The sequence below is a fragment of the Callithrix jacchus genome, chromosome 22 (genome assembly GCF_049354715.1).
Source record: "Callithrix jacchus isolate 240 chromosome 22, calJac240_pri, whole genome shotgun sequence".
Classification (NCBI taxonomy): domain Eukaryota; kingdom Metazoa; phylum Chordata; class Mammalia; order Primates; family Cebidae; genus Callithrix; species Callithrix jacchus.
In genome coordinates this window covers 27,122,097-27,135,876 of record NC_133523.1, presented here as the reverse complement: position 1 = coordinate 27,135,876, position 13,780 = coordinate 27,122,097, and the positions used below count along the sequence as shown (strand labels likewise).

Sequence of the window (13,780 nt, the reverse complement as noted above, 5' to 3'; positions counted from 1 at the left end):
ATATACATGTGTCTGAAGACCTGTCAGATACCACAGGTACCTGTCTCTTCATTCACATTGCTCTAAGAAAATGAGACATGAATTCAAAATAAAAAAAGCTTAAAAAATATGTAAAAACACATCCATCTAAGTTTGAAAGAAATATCCTAAAGTGCCTTGTTTAAATTTTTACTGATGAGTTTATAGGTAATTTCTGTTCTTTTTATTTTCCAAATTTTCTACAACTAATATAAATTCCTCTTATAAATCAAAGGAAGGGACCTTCTAGAAAAGGTGTGATGAGTTTATAGCTGACTTAAGCTTTGAAAGTTTGTGTCAATTTCTACTTAAATCTTACCATAATTCATAGGTTTTCTTACTTTACACTTTATATTTTCTTTCAAAAGCATATTTTAGAAAAAAGTAATTTTGTGAGTTTTCTTAATTAGAGTAGCAATTTAAAAACCCTCTTAGGTCACTGATCCCTATGAGAAACTAGAAAAACTCCAGACTCTTCCCTGAGAGAAAGAACTCATATTTTACATACAGTTTCAACAGAGGCCCAATCATAGACCCCTCCAGGTTAGTTTCTCAAGAGGTTTTACAACAGTGAAAAATAGCAATTCTGATTGTGAACCTACCAAATATTTAAAATCCTGAAAATTATCAACTGACTTAAAAGCACATTAGAAGAAAAATGCAAAAACTCTCATCAATTTGGTCATGAATTCAATATAAATGAGTAAGAAGTAAATGATAGGCATGCCTCAACTTTTTACAGCCTACGTTTCTCCCAAGTCTTACTCTGATAGCCACTCCAATCTGTCTTATCTAGACTTACACTTCTCAAAATAAGAACAAGCACTCAGGATTATCACCGAGTGATGCGCCTCTCAGCCAAGCACTATGGTTGTTGCAATATTTACACTTTCATCATCAAACAGGACTCTGTGCTTGCGAGTTTCACTGGATGTTACTCTTACTTTGTATTTAAAAAAAAAAGTTTTCAAACCTAATAATACAGTTGAGACAAAGATGAAAAATCTAAGGTGTGCCCAAAGTAGTAAGCCCTAAGCCCTTTGCCTCAGTCAGATACTCCCTGGACTCGAGCTGGTCACGGGAAACTGAACCGAAGCATATGGACAATGGAAACACATCACCATCATCAAAGACTGTATTCTAGATGATGGGTTGTGATTAGGGATTTTTAAAAATAATAGTTTAAACCTCTTCAGGGGAAAAATTTCTCCTATAACATGTAAGTTTTCCTTTCATTTTCAGAAGTGTCTTAAATATTAAATTAGTTGGTTGCTTCCAAAAACAAGATATAAAAACTTAAGGACTCCTGCAAGTAATAAATTTTAAGTAAAAAATCATTAGCTCTTTAAAAAGAAAAAGAAAAAAGCATGTACAGTTTGACCGTAGTCACACAAATACACATACGAAATTAAGAAGCTGGAAGGGGCTGGGTGCGGTGGCTCACACCTGTAATCCCAGCACTCTGGGAGGCCGAGACGGGCAGATCACCTGAGGCTGGGAGTTCAAGACCAGCCTGACCAACATGGAGAAACCCTGTCTCTACTAAAAATACAAAAAATTAGCCAGGCGTGGTGGTGCATGCCTGTAATCCCAGCTACTTGGGAGGCAGGAGAATCACTTGAACCTGGGAGGCGGAGATTTCAGTGAGCCAAGATTGTACCATTGCACTTCCAGCTTGGGGCAACAAGAACAAAACTCTGTCTCAAAAAAAGGGGGGGGGGGGAAGAAGATGCTGGAGGGAATAAAAGGGAATGTTTTATTAACAGGGAGAGAATTAGCTTCTCTTTACAATTATAAGTGAATTTATCTTTATTCCTTTCTTATTTCAACTTTTCCATAACTAAGCATGCATTCATTTTGTATTCAGAATAAAAATTTAAAAATCAAATTCACATTTGGGGAAAACAAATTCTTCAAACATTCAACTTGAATCTTTTTTTGTCTCTTAATTTCCTTTGAAACATTACACACAAAAATTCCAAACTTACTTAATCACCAACCCATGTACTATTTTTGTTAAACTGTGCAGAAACTTGAAGAATGACAAAAGGATTTGTATATATGATTCTTCTCCCTTATCCCGAAGACTTTCATAAACAGCTGCAGAAACTCCAACAACAAAAACTTGTAAAATCTCCAGAAAGTTTAGAAGCTGCTCTCTGTTCAAGAGGAGGGGGAAAAAAAACCCATAAAGAAAAAGCCCAAACAGAAAGCCCTCTACAAAACAGTGACTGAACACTTTGGAGTCAGTAAAATATGGGCTCTGAAAAACAGTTTACAAATCTACCTAACGCTGTAGAACAAAGTCATCAGCTTTTACAAGCTTTAAAAGTATGCAGATCAACATTTCACATATTGTACAAAATAAAATAAATTTTATATAGCCATGTGAAAGCAACTCGAGAGAACAGTTTCAGGTATTCATAAGAAATATACTATAAACCATGGCATTATTACAATGAAACAGTTCAGTGTTTCTGTGTACAAGGAATCCCTCAAAATCATGTGACATATAGACAGACATATGATGTGTGCATAAAATAGTTATCTCCACCCCAATTGGCTGACAGGAAAGAGGAATTCCAACAGAAAAAAAAAAGAGAAAAATCAAGTCTTCACCTGAGATTTGTGCTTATACAGGTATGCTTTCTTGGTTATTTCCTACACTAAATTCTAATAGAAACTATTACTCTTTTCCTCTTAACAATTATTTTTGTCCAGTTTCCTTTGAAAAATAACAAACATTTGCTTTAGACTCTCTCTCAAAACTCACATACCAGAGCATTTTGGAGCTTTTATGTCTAAATTTAAAGCTATTCTTTCCAAAGTTAAACACTTGTACAAAATATCTTTTTCTATATTTACGTCTGCTTCATGTAATTTCAAAGATACCTTTACCAAAAATCCTTTTAAGATAAAGGAGGACAATAAATTTTTGACAACTCACACGTATACGATTTGTGATTACAAGTAACGCCTAACATCAACATGATCTGCCAGACGCCCCATGTACTATTACTATTTCATTTCATTCTCACCAGTCAACATAAAGGAAGGAGACTTCCTTTTTGTGTGTATAGAACCTATTCCATAAAGTCACTGCAGTGCATTAAAACAACCATTAATTCTTTTTCACGCCTCCTCTCAACAGGTGGGTGTTATCTTCCCACCTTGTGAATCTTCACTGGCTTTGTGAGTTCCTTCGACCAACATAATGTGGCCTGGCAGCTTCCATTCTTGCTGCCCTGAGATTCCCAGAGAAAGCAAGCCGGACAAAAGAGTACATGGATGTAGAGGCTCAACCAACAGCACTGGACAAACAACACAGCTGACCCGGCCACCAACTGGCTGCTACCAAAGCAGTGAGCCCAGACAAGACGAGCAGAACCACACAGGTGAGCCCAGCTTAATAGGCACACCCACTGAATCCCGTGCAAGTAAACAGTGGTCGTTTCAGGCCACTAAGTTTTGGAGTAACTTTACTAAGGAGCAATAAAATAATAAATATATCATCTTAGCAAGGGTGTATTTTGAGTTACAGACCTGTACTCTTAGTGATATAGCAATTAAATATTTTTTTAAAAAAAGTTCCTGGTCTCATTTTGTAATTCTGAAAGTTAGATGTTTGACACACGGTGAAATTTATGGAAGTGAGGTAAAGAGGAACAGTTAGTTAATGATATAGGATAGGTATAGTGCTAAATGAACAGGTAAATCCGATTTCATTTTTGTCCAAAAGGATGGGATCCATATATAAACATGTAGATGAATACACATACACAACACATACACACATATATATATACACGAACACTTACATTATGCAAACCATTTCTGAAAAGATTTCTGAGAAACTGGTAAAAACTGTTGCTTCCAGAAAAAAGAACTGAGGGGCCAGGCCCAGTGGTTCACGCCTATAATCCTAGCACTTTGGGAGGCCGAGGTGAGCAGACTACCTGAGCTCAGGAGTTTGAGACCAGTCTGGGCAACACAGTGAAACCTGTCTCTTCTAAAACACACACAAAAAATTAGCCAGGTGTGGCAGCCTGTAATCCCAGGTACTTGGGAGGCCGCAGCAGGAGAATCGCTTGAACCCAGGAAGCAGAGGTTTCAGTGAGCCAAGATTGCGCCAATGCACTCCAGCCTGGGCGACAGAGCAAGACTCTGTCTCAAAAAGAAAAAGAAAACAGAACTGAGAATTAAGGGACAAAGGTAGAAGGAACCTATACATCATTTACATCCTTTCATACTTCCTAAATTTTGAAACATGTAAATGTATTGCCTAATTTAAATTTTTTTATTTAAATCTTTAAGAGTTAATATACAGTCTTTCTTATCTCTTAAAGACATACACTGAAGTATTTCTGGATGGAGTGATATGACTTAGATTCATTTCAAAATTGGAGGTGGGATAGTCAGAATGGTTTTTTTATTAAAAAGTCAAAAAATATAAGGCCAGGCACAGTGGCTCATGCCTGTAATTCCAGCACTTTTGAAGGCCGAGGCAGGCAGACCACCTGAGGTCGGGAGCTCAAGACTAATCTGACTAATATGGAGAAATCCTATCTCTACTAAAAATACAAAATTAGCTGGGTGTGGTGGCACATGCCTATAGGCCCAGCTACTTGGGAGGCTGAGGCAAGAGAATCACTTGAACCCGGGAGGCAGATGTTGAGGTGAGCCAAGATCACGCCATGGCACAGGCAATGGGCAAGAAGACCAAAACTCTGTCTCATAAATAAACAAACAAACAGATGCTGGCAGTGCTGCAGAGAAAAGGGAATGCTTTTCCACTTTTGGTGGGAATACTGGGCCACTGTGGACAGCAGTTTGGAGGTTTCTCAGAACTAAACTGAACAACCATTCAACCCAGCAATCCCATTACTAAATACAGACCACCCCCCAAAATTATCATTCTGCCAAAAAGATACATGCACCTGTATGTTCTCTACAGCACTGTTCACAAGAGCAAAGACATGGAATCAATCCAAGTGCCTGTCAACAGTGAGCTGGATAATAAAACCGTGGTACTTATATAGCATGGACTACTACATAGCCATAAAAAAGAATAAATATTTGCTGTAACATGGATGCAGCAGGAGACCTCTATACTAAGTGAATTAATGTAGAAACTGAAAACCAAATACTCTATGTTCTCACTTATAGTGGGAGCTAACCACTGGGGACACATGGACATAAAGATGGGAACAATAAACACTGGGGAATACAAGAGCAGGGAGGAAGGGCAGGGGCAGGGGCTGAGTAACAGCCTACTGGGTACCACACTCACTATCTGGGTGATGGGTTCAACTGTACCTCAAACCTCAGCATAACACAATGCACCTTTGCAACAAACCTCTACATGTACCTCCAGAATCTAAAAAAAGTTAAAAAAAAAATTGGAGGCAGGAGTAGATGGCAAGGTAAGATGCTGAAACAGTTTAGAGAAAATCATGAGTTGATAATTATCAAAGCTGATGAGTACATGAGGAATCACTGTACTACTCTATCACCTCTTACTTGAAATTCTTCATAACAAAATATTCATGTAATGCTATAACAATAATTCACAGAAAGCCAACTCTCTCTCCGTCATTACAAAAAATGGAATAAACACTAAATATTCACAAATATTTACAAAGCACTGGCTTTTTTTTTTGTCTGACAGTTAAAATTTTCAAAAAAGACATATGAGCTACTATTAACACTTATTGAGTGCCAGGCAGAGTGTTCTACAGACATGATCTCATTTGATCTTCACTACAACCCTTTGAGTTAAGTAGTGTATCATCATCACTTTATAAGAACAAACTGAGATTCTTAACGTAATTGTTCAGGTCAAAACGTTAATAAATGACAGGATTCAAATACAGTCTGTGACTCCAAATGCCATGCTCTTTAAGGAAGAATTAGAAAGAAAATTACAGATAAAATCCACAAACAGAATGATCAGACACTAGTGGACCAAACAGTGGGAAGTATCCTCATACTTTAATGAGATGACAGTGTGTGAATTTCATAATACCTTATTTTCCTCATTTAAGTAAAAGATTATAAAGAAAAAACGTTTGATTGAAAAACATTTTTAAAATCCTCACTAAACTGAAAACCATTATTATTAGCTCTAAAATAATGTCATACGAATTCTCAACCATTAGGCTTGAATCTTTCCTTTTTATCTGTTATTAACTAAACAAATATTATAAATGTCTTAGTTCACCAAAGTTCCAGGATTTAAATTAATTTTCTCAAAGACTTTTTTGGGTAGATCCTGTGGTCCCCGACCATTTCACTCCTATTTTTCTACAAATATTTTGACTCCCTGTCCTACATTTTTTTAAACAAAAAACAATTTAGATTATTTCTGAACCTAGAATATACACTCTTGTTCCTGAAAGAATCCTTTAAAAATTACACAAAGCATAAACATCACTAGCATAACAATGCATTTTTCAAATCATATATTTTATTCTTCCTTATTATACTGGTATATACCCATAAAGAAGAGGAGCTTAACAGAAATTGTATTTTAGACTAGGCTAATACCAAGGGTTAAATAAGAATTAAAGCAACATGCTTTAAAAAGCAGTGTGTGAGACACCCTGAGAATGGCTCCAGCCTCTGAACTCCTGTACTTGCTTCATATCTCTGCAAGTAGCACAAAATTATTGTGATTTCCTTGTTTAATACCTGACTATGAATTCTTCCATGGCAGAGTCTTTCAATTCTAAAGAGCAGCACAATACTGGCACACGGTAGAAACTCAATCATTGCTTGTGGAATTAAGAGAATGCAAAAATACCGCAAGAATTCCACCACACTCCCAAATAGCAATTTCTTAACTTTCAGGGAAATGCAGACATGTTGGTTTCAATTTTTTGATATAATGAATTGATAAACTTACTGGCCATTCAGATTTGAGTAATATGATACCATGTATAGATCCTCATTAAAAGCAAACAGAAAATCTGTTTCCTGAACCAATCAGAAATGATTCAGAGGAAAATGCAACTTTTAATTGGAAAAAAATAATTTTAATTTTTTAATGTATAAAGTACTGTAGTACTTCAAGATACGTATAGGCAAATATGCTAAGCTTCTACAGTTTAGAGGGTTTTAAAAAACTAAAACATGAAATTGAGGGTCACCTGAACCTGTCACATTTCTGTCACTGCTCACTAGACTTGTGCACTACTAGAGTATTTGTAAACTAAAAAGTGATACAGAAAATAACCCTATATTTGGTGTTCATTTACCCAAACATTTATTAAGTGCCTATTTTGAACCAGAGTAGGGGTTGTGAATAAAAGGATGAAAACGTGCCTTTATCCTGAAAGAACTCTCTAATAAGAATCTTATAAAATGAACCAGAGGCAAGTTACTATTCACCCATTTATGTAAACTAGCATCTATTCTCAGCAAAACCAATAGATAGAAGTCCACATTAATAAAACTTCCCCTGGAAATTATTTGTAAAATGGGCCACTCTGACTCAATGTGCTGGGGAAAAAAATTCTTTGGCCAAGGACTTGTATTTCAAGTTTTAACCTGAACTGAATGTATAATGAAAGGCCAATGGACCATTATGGAAATGTTGACAGACTTACACCACCAGTGGAAGCAACTACAACGGTGCATTTATTGAAAATTAATGAAGTCCTGAATTTTTATTTATAAAGTGGGTATTATTAGTTTTAGATTATTTTCTGCAAGCCAACAGTCAAAATTTAATAAGATGATGTGTACAGATTGCACTGATTTTCACTCTTATCCACTGCCTGCAGCCTATGTGCATTTAAACCAAAAAACATTTGATATACACTAACTATAAATTATTTCCTTGGAGATCTCTCAGGCATGAAGAAAAAGCCTCCTAAAATAAATTTAAAATATTATATGCTTGATGGTGTATAACCGAAGGTTTAATCTCACCACTAAAGGGGCAGTTACCATGATTTTTGCAATAACCCTGCAGACAATAATCAAGACAGCTCCTGTTGTTCTCTCAGTGAAATCTTCGTAAGCACAGCATGGATATATTGTAATTTGATATCTGTAAGATCAACAGCTATACCTCATGACAACTCATAATATAAGATTTTATTCACCATTAAATTGAGCATTTTCCTCAGAAGCCAAAGGAAAGTGTGTTATTTACCAAACACGGTCCTATTAACTATAGATTAGCACATTAAAATAGATAATGCTTTCTCTCTTAAAAAAAAAAAAAGTACAGTCAATAAAACAAGCTCTGAAAAACAGACAATTAGATTTTTTTCAAACTTTGGGAAAACATTTCTGTGCCCTATTTCCATCATTATTTTAAAGTAACTCATTCCAATTGTTTTTCCACTAAAATGTAAGAAATATCTCCAAAATATAACTCTATGATTACATTCAAAAATGTCTCAGTCTCCAATTCATAATATTAACAGTATTCTAACCTAAAAAAAAATAAAAGGAAAGAAGGCACTTAGAATAAATACAAGTGGTAACGCAACGTCAGAAAATCAGAAACGTGTAATTCAGAAAAGGGTGAAAGACAATATAAATTAGTATCAAAGGCATTCAAAATGGAGATACTGGAAGAATTCAATTACTGGTCATATATACACACACAAACAGCAAACACATTATTTAAACACAAGTAGGTTACCCCATCAGTATTTCAGAAGTGTAATAAAACCATCTTTCACTCACCAATGCTGGATTTTCTCTTGGCAGTTAGTGACCACCTGTCATGAAAACAGATAACTACTCATGAAAAAACAGAGCTATGCACAGAGCTACAAAAATCAGTGTATCTGAAAACAAGAACAGTGGCTTTACAGATTTAATAGCATCTCAGTATACATTTTTATTTGTCAAACGCACAGAGATGTGAATGTTAGTTTTTAAGCAGCACACTTTATCATAACCCTCTAATGCAGGCTGATAACTGCAGAACAAATTACAGCTTTCTGATTCATACTTTGGTACAAAACCCGTTTCATAACTATTAGGTGACATATGATATAAGATAACTAGTATTTTGTACAATCTACAGACCTGTCCTCAGTATTACATATTTTGTAGAATACGTAAATATTATAAATAACAAGAAACCAATGTAACATCCACGTTTCGTCAGTTAAAAAGAAAGAAATGACAGTAGTGAAAATATTTTATTTTGTCAGTATATCTCCAAACATTTTCACCTGTAATTTTTATTCTGACGCACTAAAAAATGAATTCAGTGATATTTTTCTACTACATTTTCAAGAAGAAATACTTGGGATAAGGAGATGCTCTGAACAGCTCATTTGTTCCCCAGTGAATTATGATAAAGACTGTAAGCACTTCACAGCCAGTTTAAGCTATGTTTATAATACTATAACAATGAAATTAAGCACAAAAGTTATTTGTTTTCCTTGGAGATATTTCAGTACATTCTCAAAACGCTCAGAAAATAAGAACACTTATTTTCTGAAAAATGCAATTTTAAAAAATAACACTATTTTTGAAGACAATTTAAAAATTAACACTATTTTCAAGGATTGCTAATTATCTCTACTTTTAAATTATCTATTAATAAAAACTTTAAACAGCAGACTAGAATACCATAGCATCATTTTAGGGACAGAGAAACTAGGAGATGAAAGCCAAAATGCTTAAGATTAGGCCAGGTGAAAAAAACAGCAGCATTATCTGGTTTGCAAAACGCTGCTCTAGTTCACTGCTCTAAATACCAATATTATCTCTTGTGTATGCTCAATGTTTCACTGCCCCCCACCAAAAAAAAATCACAAGTTTTTTTTTAGACCTGTCACAAAATTCCTCTATTATAACATTTAATTCCTGAAATAGATGTCTTCTTTGGGGATATTTTAAATACTAAGACAGCAATCCTGTACCAAAATATATGCTATATTCAGAAACTCAACGATACTACACATTAACTCAGCATAAAAAGTCCATTTTAGAATGAAGATCTCTCAGTAAGTATCAATCACATAGCAACACTTAATAACAGTGGCAATATATAATAGAGTACTGACTTTACATCTGGAAGAGCCAAGCTAAAACTACATCAATCCACTTCACTGTTTCTGATTTGGCAGTAATTACAAAATAGACAAACAGAATTCAATGTAAATTTAAAAAGGAAAAAAATGTTCATGAAATCCTTTTTATAAAGTTCCTATTTAACAACCCCATTAAAAGATGAGACCCAAAAACAGTCAGGATGTTTTCCAATCCCAATGCATGTGTTTCCAAGCATGAAGTGAGCCAAAAGCACAGAAAGCAAAGCCCTGCAAACCATAAGAGCAGAATGTTCATTAACCTCTACATGATAATCCTTTCGTAGCTGCATATTAACTAGTTACATATTCATAATCATTTACATTATTTAAAGGACCTTCGAGGAAATTTTCTAAGCTATATCCATTAGTGACAGTGTTAAAGGTTACAGAAGATAGTCTACCTAATGTTTCCAGGAAGCCTTTTTAATTAGTAAATATGTAAATTTGGCACATATGCTTTTTATGTATAAAAAACACACCCCTGGTAGAATGGCATGTGTTCTTGCCATCGCTCCCCACAGTCTATCCCCCACTTTGTTCTGGCCATCCTTCCCCTGTTCCTTTTATTTCCCTAAAATAGGCTCCTTAGGAAGATAGACCAACAACAAAATTCATTTCACAATGTACAAGAGAAATGTTCACTACTAAAATGCTGCCTTACATTTTCAAGTCTTTATTAGTATTTAACATATAGTGTTTAGAACATGGAAGACTTCAAATAAGCACAATCCAAATGTAAACTACACAAGAAATATTTTGGAAATGAGAAATAAGGGGAAAGATGAAAGAGGTAGATATGAAAATACACAGATTAGTCTTCTGATGAAATGTCTATGGTTATCTTTCTTTACATAATTTATGGTACATCAACTTGCAAAAAAGATTTAAGCCCAAGCAGTTCTATTATATTTTGAGGTGTTTTTTTTTTAGTTTTCTTCTGTTTTACAGAAAGTTATTCAAAGAAAAAAAATTAGTAAATTTCTACAACTTAGAAATTGTAGGAGGGGTTATAAAAAGAAGCCTTATTTTTCTCTTAAGTTAAATGATTCCAAAGAATCTTATTTATCCTGCAAAGGGACTTAAGATTAATTCCTTTAAGTATTAAATTTTAAAAGTAGCCATAAGGCAGTGAGCCTTGTTCTATAAACAACACTTGAAAAACACAGCAAAAGAAACAAAAACGTTTCATTACTTTCAGGTCAAAATGGAAGAATAATACTAGCTTTTTTGATTTTTTTAAACCTGCCAAAACATGCAAAAGTGCCCCTAAAGAAAAAAATCTTATTGTATCATTTTCATTTTTTTCAAAAGCAGTTACTAGGCTTCAACACCAAAATAACTGAACTAGTAAATTCCTGAATATAATGACCTCATTTACACTCAAGAATTTATAATAAAGTACATACCTACATACAAGTATGGCAGAAGTCCACTGTTAAGAAAAAACTATGAGCTGATTTGCCACCATTTAGGAGTCTTTACCAACAAGCCAGTGGCTACTAAGTCATACGGCATACATTCTTTACAACGCAAAACTGTCTTCAACCTATGAGCAGTAACAACAGTGGGATATGCCACCACTGCGTAAGACAAAACAAGCTGCCAAGAGTTCGATGAAGGAGGTTTTAATCTTTACTTGGAGAGGAAACTTGTATTCAGAGAAGTAATTTATCTAATATTACACACCTGTCCAGGAACTGGTAAGAGATGAAATCAGTTTTAAAACCAAGTCTTTCTAACAGGGATTCTATCTAATCCTAAAGCCCATAGTCCCTATACTGGCCTGCTTCTAACCGTCATACAACTTACTGGATAACAGTGGAAAAACACTGGTGACATCTGCAGTTTTAAAACACTGGCTGCTGTTGCTATTTCTCCTCCACTAGTTCCTCAGTCCCACAGTCATGAATAAGACCTTGCCAATCATGTCAGTAAAAGCAAATTCCATAAGCTTAAGTTCACCAATTCACTAACATTATAATCCTTATTTCTTCCAATGCCTCTTACAGCTCCTGGCCCCTTCAGATGAAAAAAGTAAGAACAAACGACGTATTTCTCAAACACCATTTACTAGTATATCTGTTAGGTTTAGTTAAAGGTGGAAGGGTAGTGTGCTAACCCCATAATTACTACCACACCTCACCATATTTTTAAGATATTTATACATTAATAGGATTAGATGCCCAGAAGGGCAATGATGGACAGTCCACCCTAATGAACTAATATTTTTCTGTTTATTAGTGTCCAGCTAACATATACATACATTCTATTACCAAGGGTTAAAATAACATCTGATAATTTTTAAGGTCCACCAGTTATATGGAAAACAGAAATCATCATTTCTTAGCTGTTTCTCCTCAGAAGTTGCTTTTTAGAAATTATTTTACAAAGGATAGCAGTAACATGCGGTAGGCTCTCCAGTACTTAAAATTTTTATTTGTGCTATTTATATTGGTGACAGACCACAAGGGGGCATAAACCTATGAGGTTTGCAAGTTCGACACAACACCGCATTAAAACTAGACCAGAGCAGAAAGCCTAAAAGGTCAAGAGTGTTTTCTGATCTTTGATACTTTTCTCAAAAACCCTTCACTTCTAAAACTTTTCTCACCAAACTGAAATTTTAAATTCTTCCCGTATGGGTTAATGCATAATACAACAGTTTGAGAACTGTGCTAATCAGAGCTGTCTAAATTTACATAGTTTGCTTCTCTTGCTAGACTGTGGCTTCAAGACAGATCTTACTATTTTGGTTTTAAAGCTGCTGAGTCAAAAAGAAAATAGTATCAGTGGGAGCTGAAGCCAATGGATACCGGACATACACTATTATGTGACAGTTACTTAAAAGCTGAAAATAATTTCTTAAAAGATAAGATTTGTCAAGTAGGTATGTAAATACCAGTACCAAAGTATACAAGAAGTGTACTTTCAACGAAATCTGCAGAATTACAAATCTTTTAAATAAACCCCTTTGCAAAGAAAGAAGGAATTGACTACAGGTTCCTAACGAGAAAAAAGGCAAAAAGCATTGGGATAAACTGCAATAAACTGAGGGTTACTGTATAAAAACCAGCACAGGCTGGGCACAGTGTCTCATGCCTGTAATCCCAGCACTTTGAGAGGCTGAGGCTGGTGGATCACATGATGCCAGGAGTTCAGGAGCCTGGTCAACAAAGTGCAACCCTGTCTCTACTAAAAATAAAAAACTTAGCCAGGCGTGGTGGTGCACACCTGTAATGCCAGCTACTCAGGTAGCCTGAATTACTTGAACCAGAGAGGTGGAGGTTGCAGTGAGGTGAAATGGCACCACTGCACTCCAGCCTGGAAGACAGAGGGAGACCCTGTCTCATAAATAAACAAACCAACAAACCACCATAAAAGTAAAAAAAAAATTTCAATTTTAAACAAATTATGTTATAAATATGCTGAAAAGCTAAACTGCTAATGAAATCCAAGTCTAATTGTATGGGGCCACTTCTTAAAACACTGACGTGTTCTTTTTTTTTTTTAATTTTTTATTGCATTTTAGGTTTTGGGGTACATGAGCAGAACATGCAAGACAGTTGCATAAGTACACACATGGCAGTGCGTTTTGCTTCCTTTCTCCCCTTCACCCACATTTGGCTTTTCTCCCCAGGCTATCCCTCCCCAGCTCCCCCACCCCGCTGGCCCTCCCCTTTTCCCCCCAATAGACCCCA

General features: G+C 35.3%; 1 protein-coding gene across 3 annotated transcripts in view; it reads right to left on the bottom strand.

Moving 5' to 3' along the window:
• Positions 1 to 13,780, bottom strand: part of URI1 (URI1 prefoldin like chaperone) — an 80,718-nt gene that overhangs the window by 35,521 nt on the left and 31,417 nt on the right. For 2 of the 3 annotated variants that reach the window (XM_002761974.7, XM_017967767.4), the window contains exon 2: positions 8,719 to 8,753. The exons of the other annotated variant lie outside the window; for it this stretch is intronic. In XM_002761974.7, the coding sequence (XP_002762020.3) occupies positions 8,719 to 8,753 (35 nt within the window). The remainder of the gene's footprint in view (positions 1 to 8,718; positions 8,754 to 13,780) is intronic. 3 annotated transcript variants of the gene reach the window in all.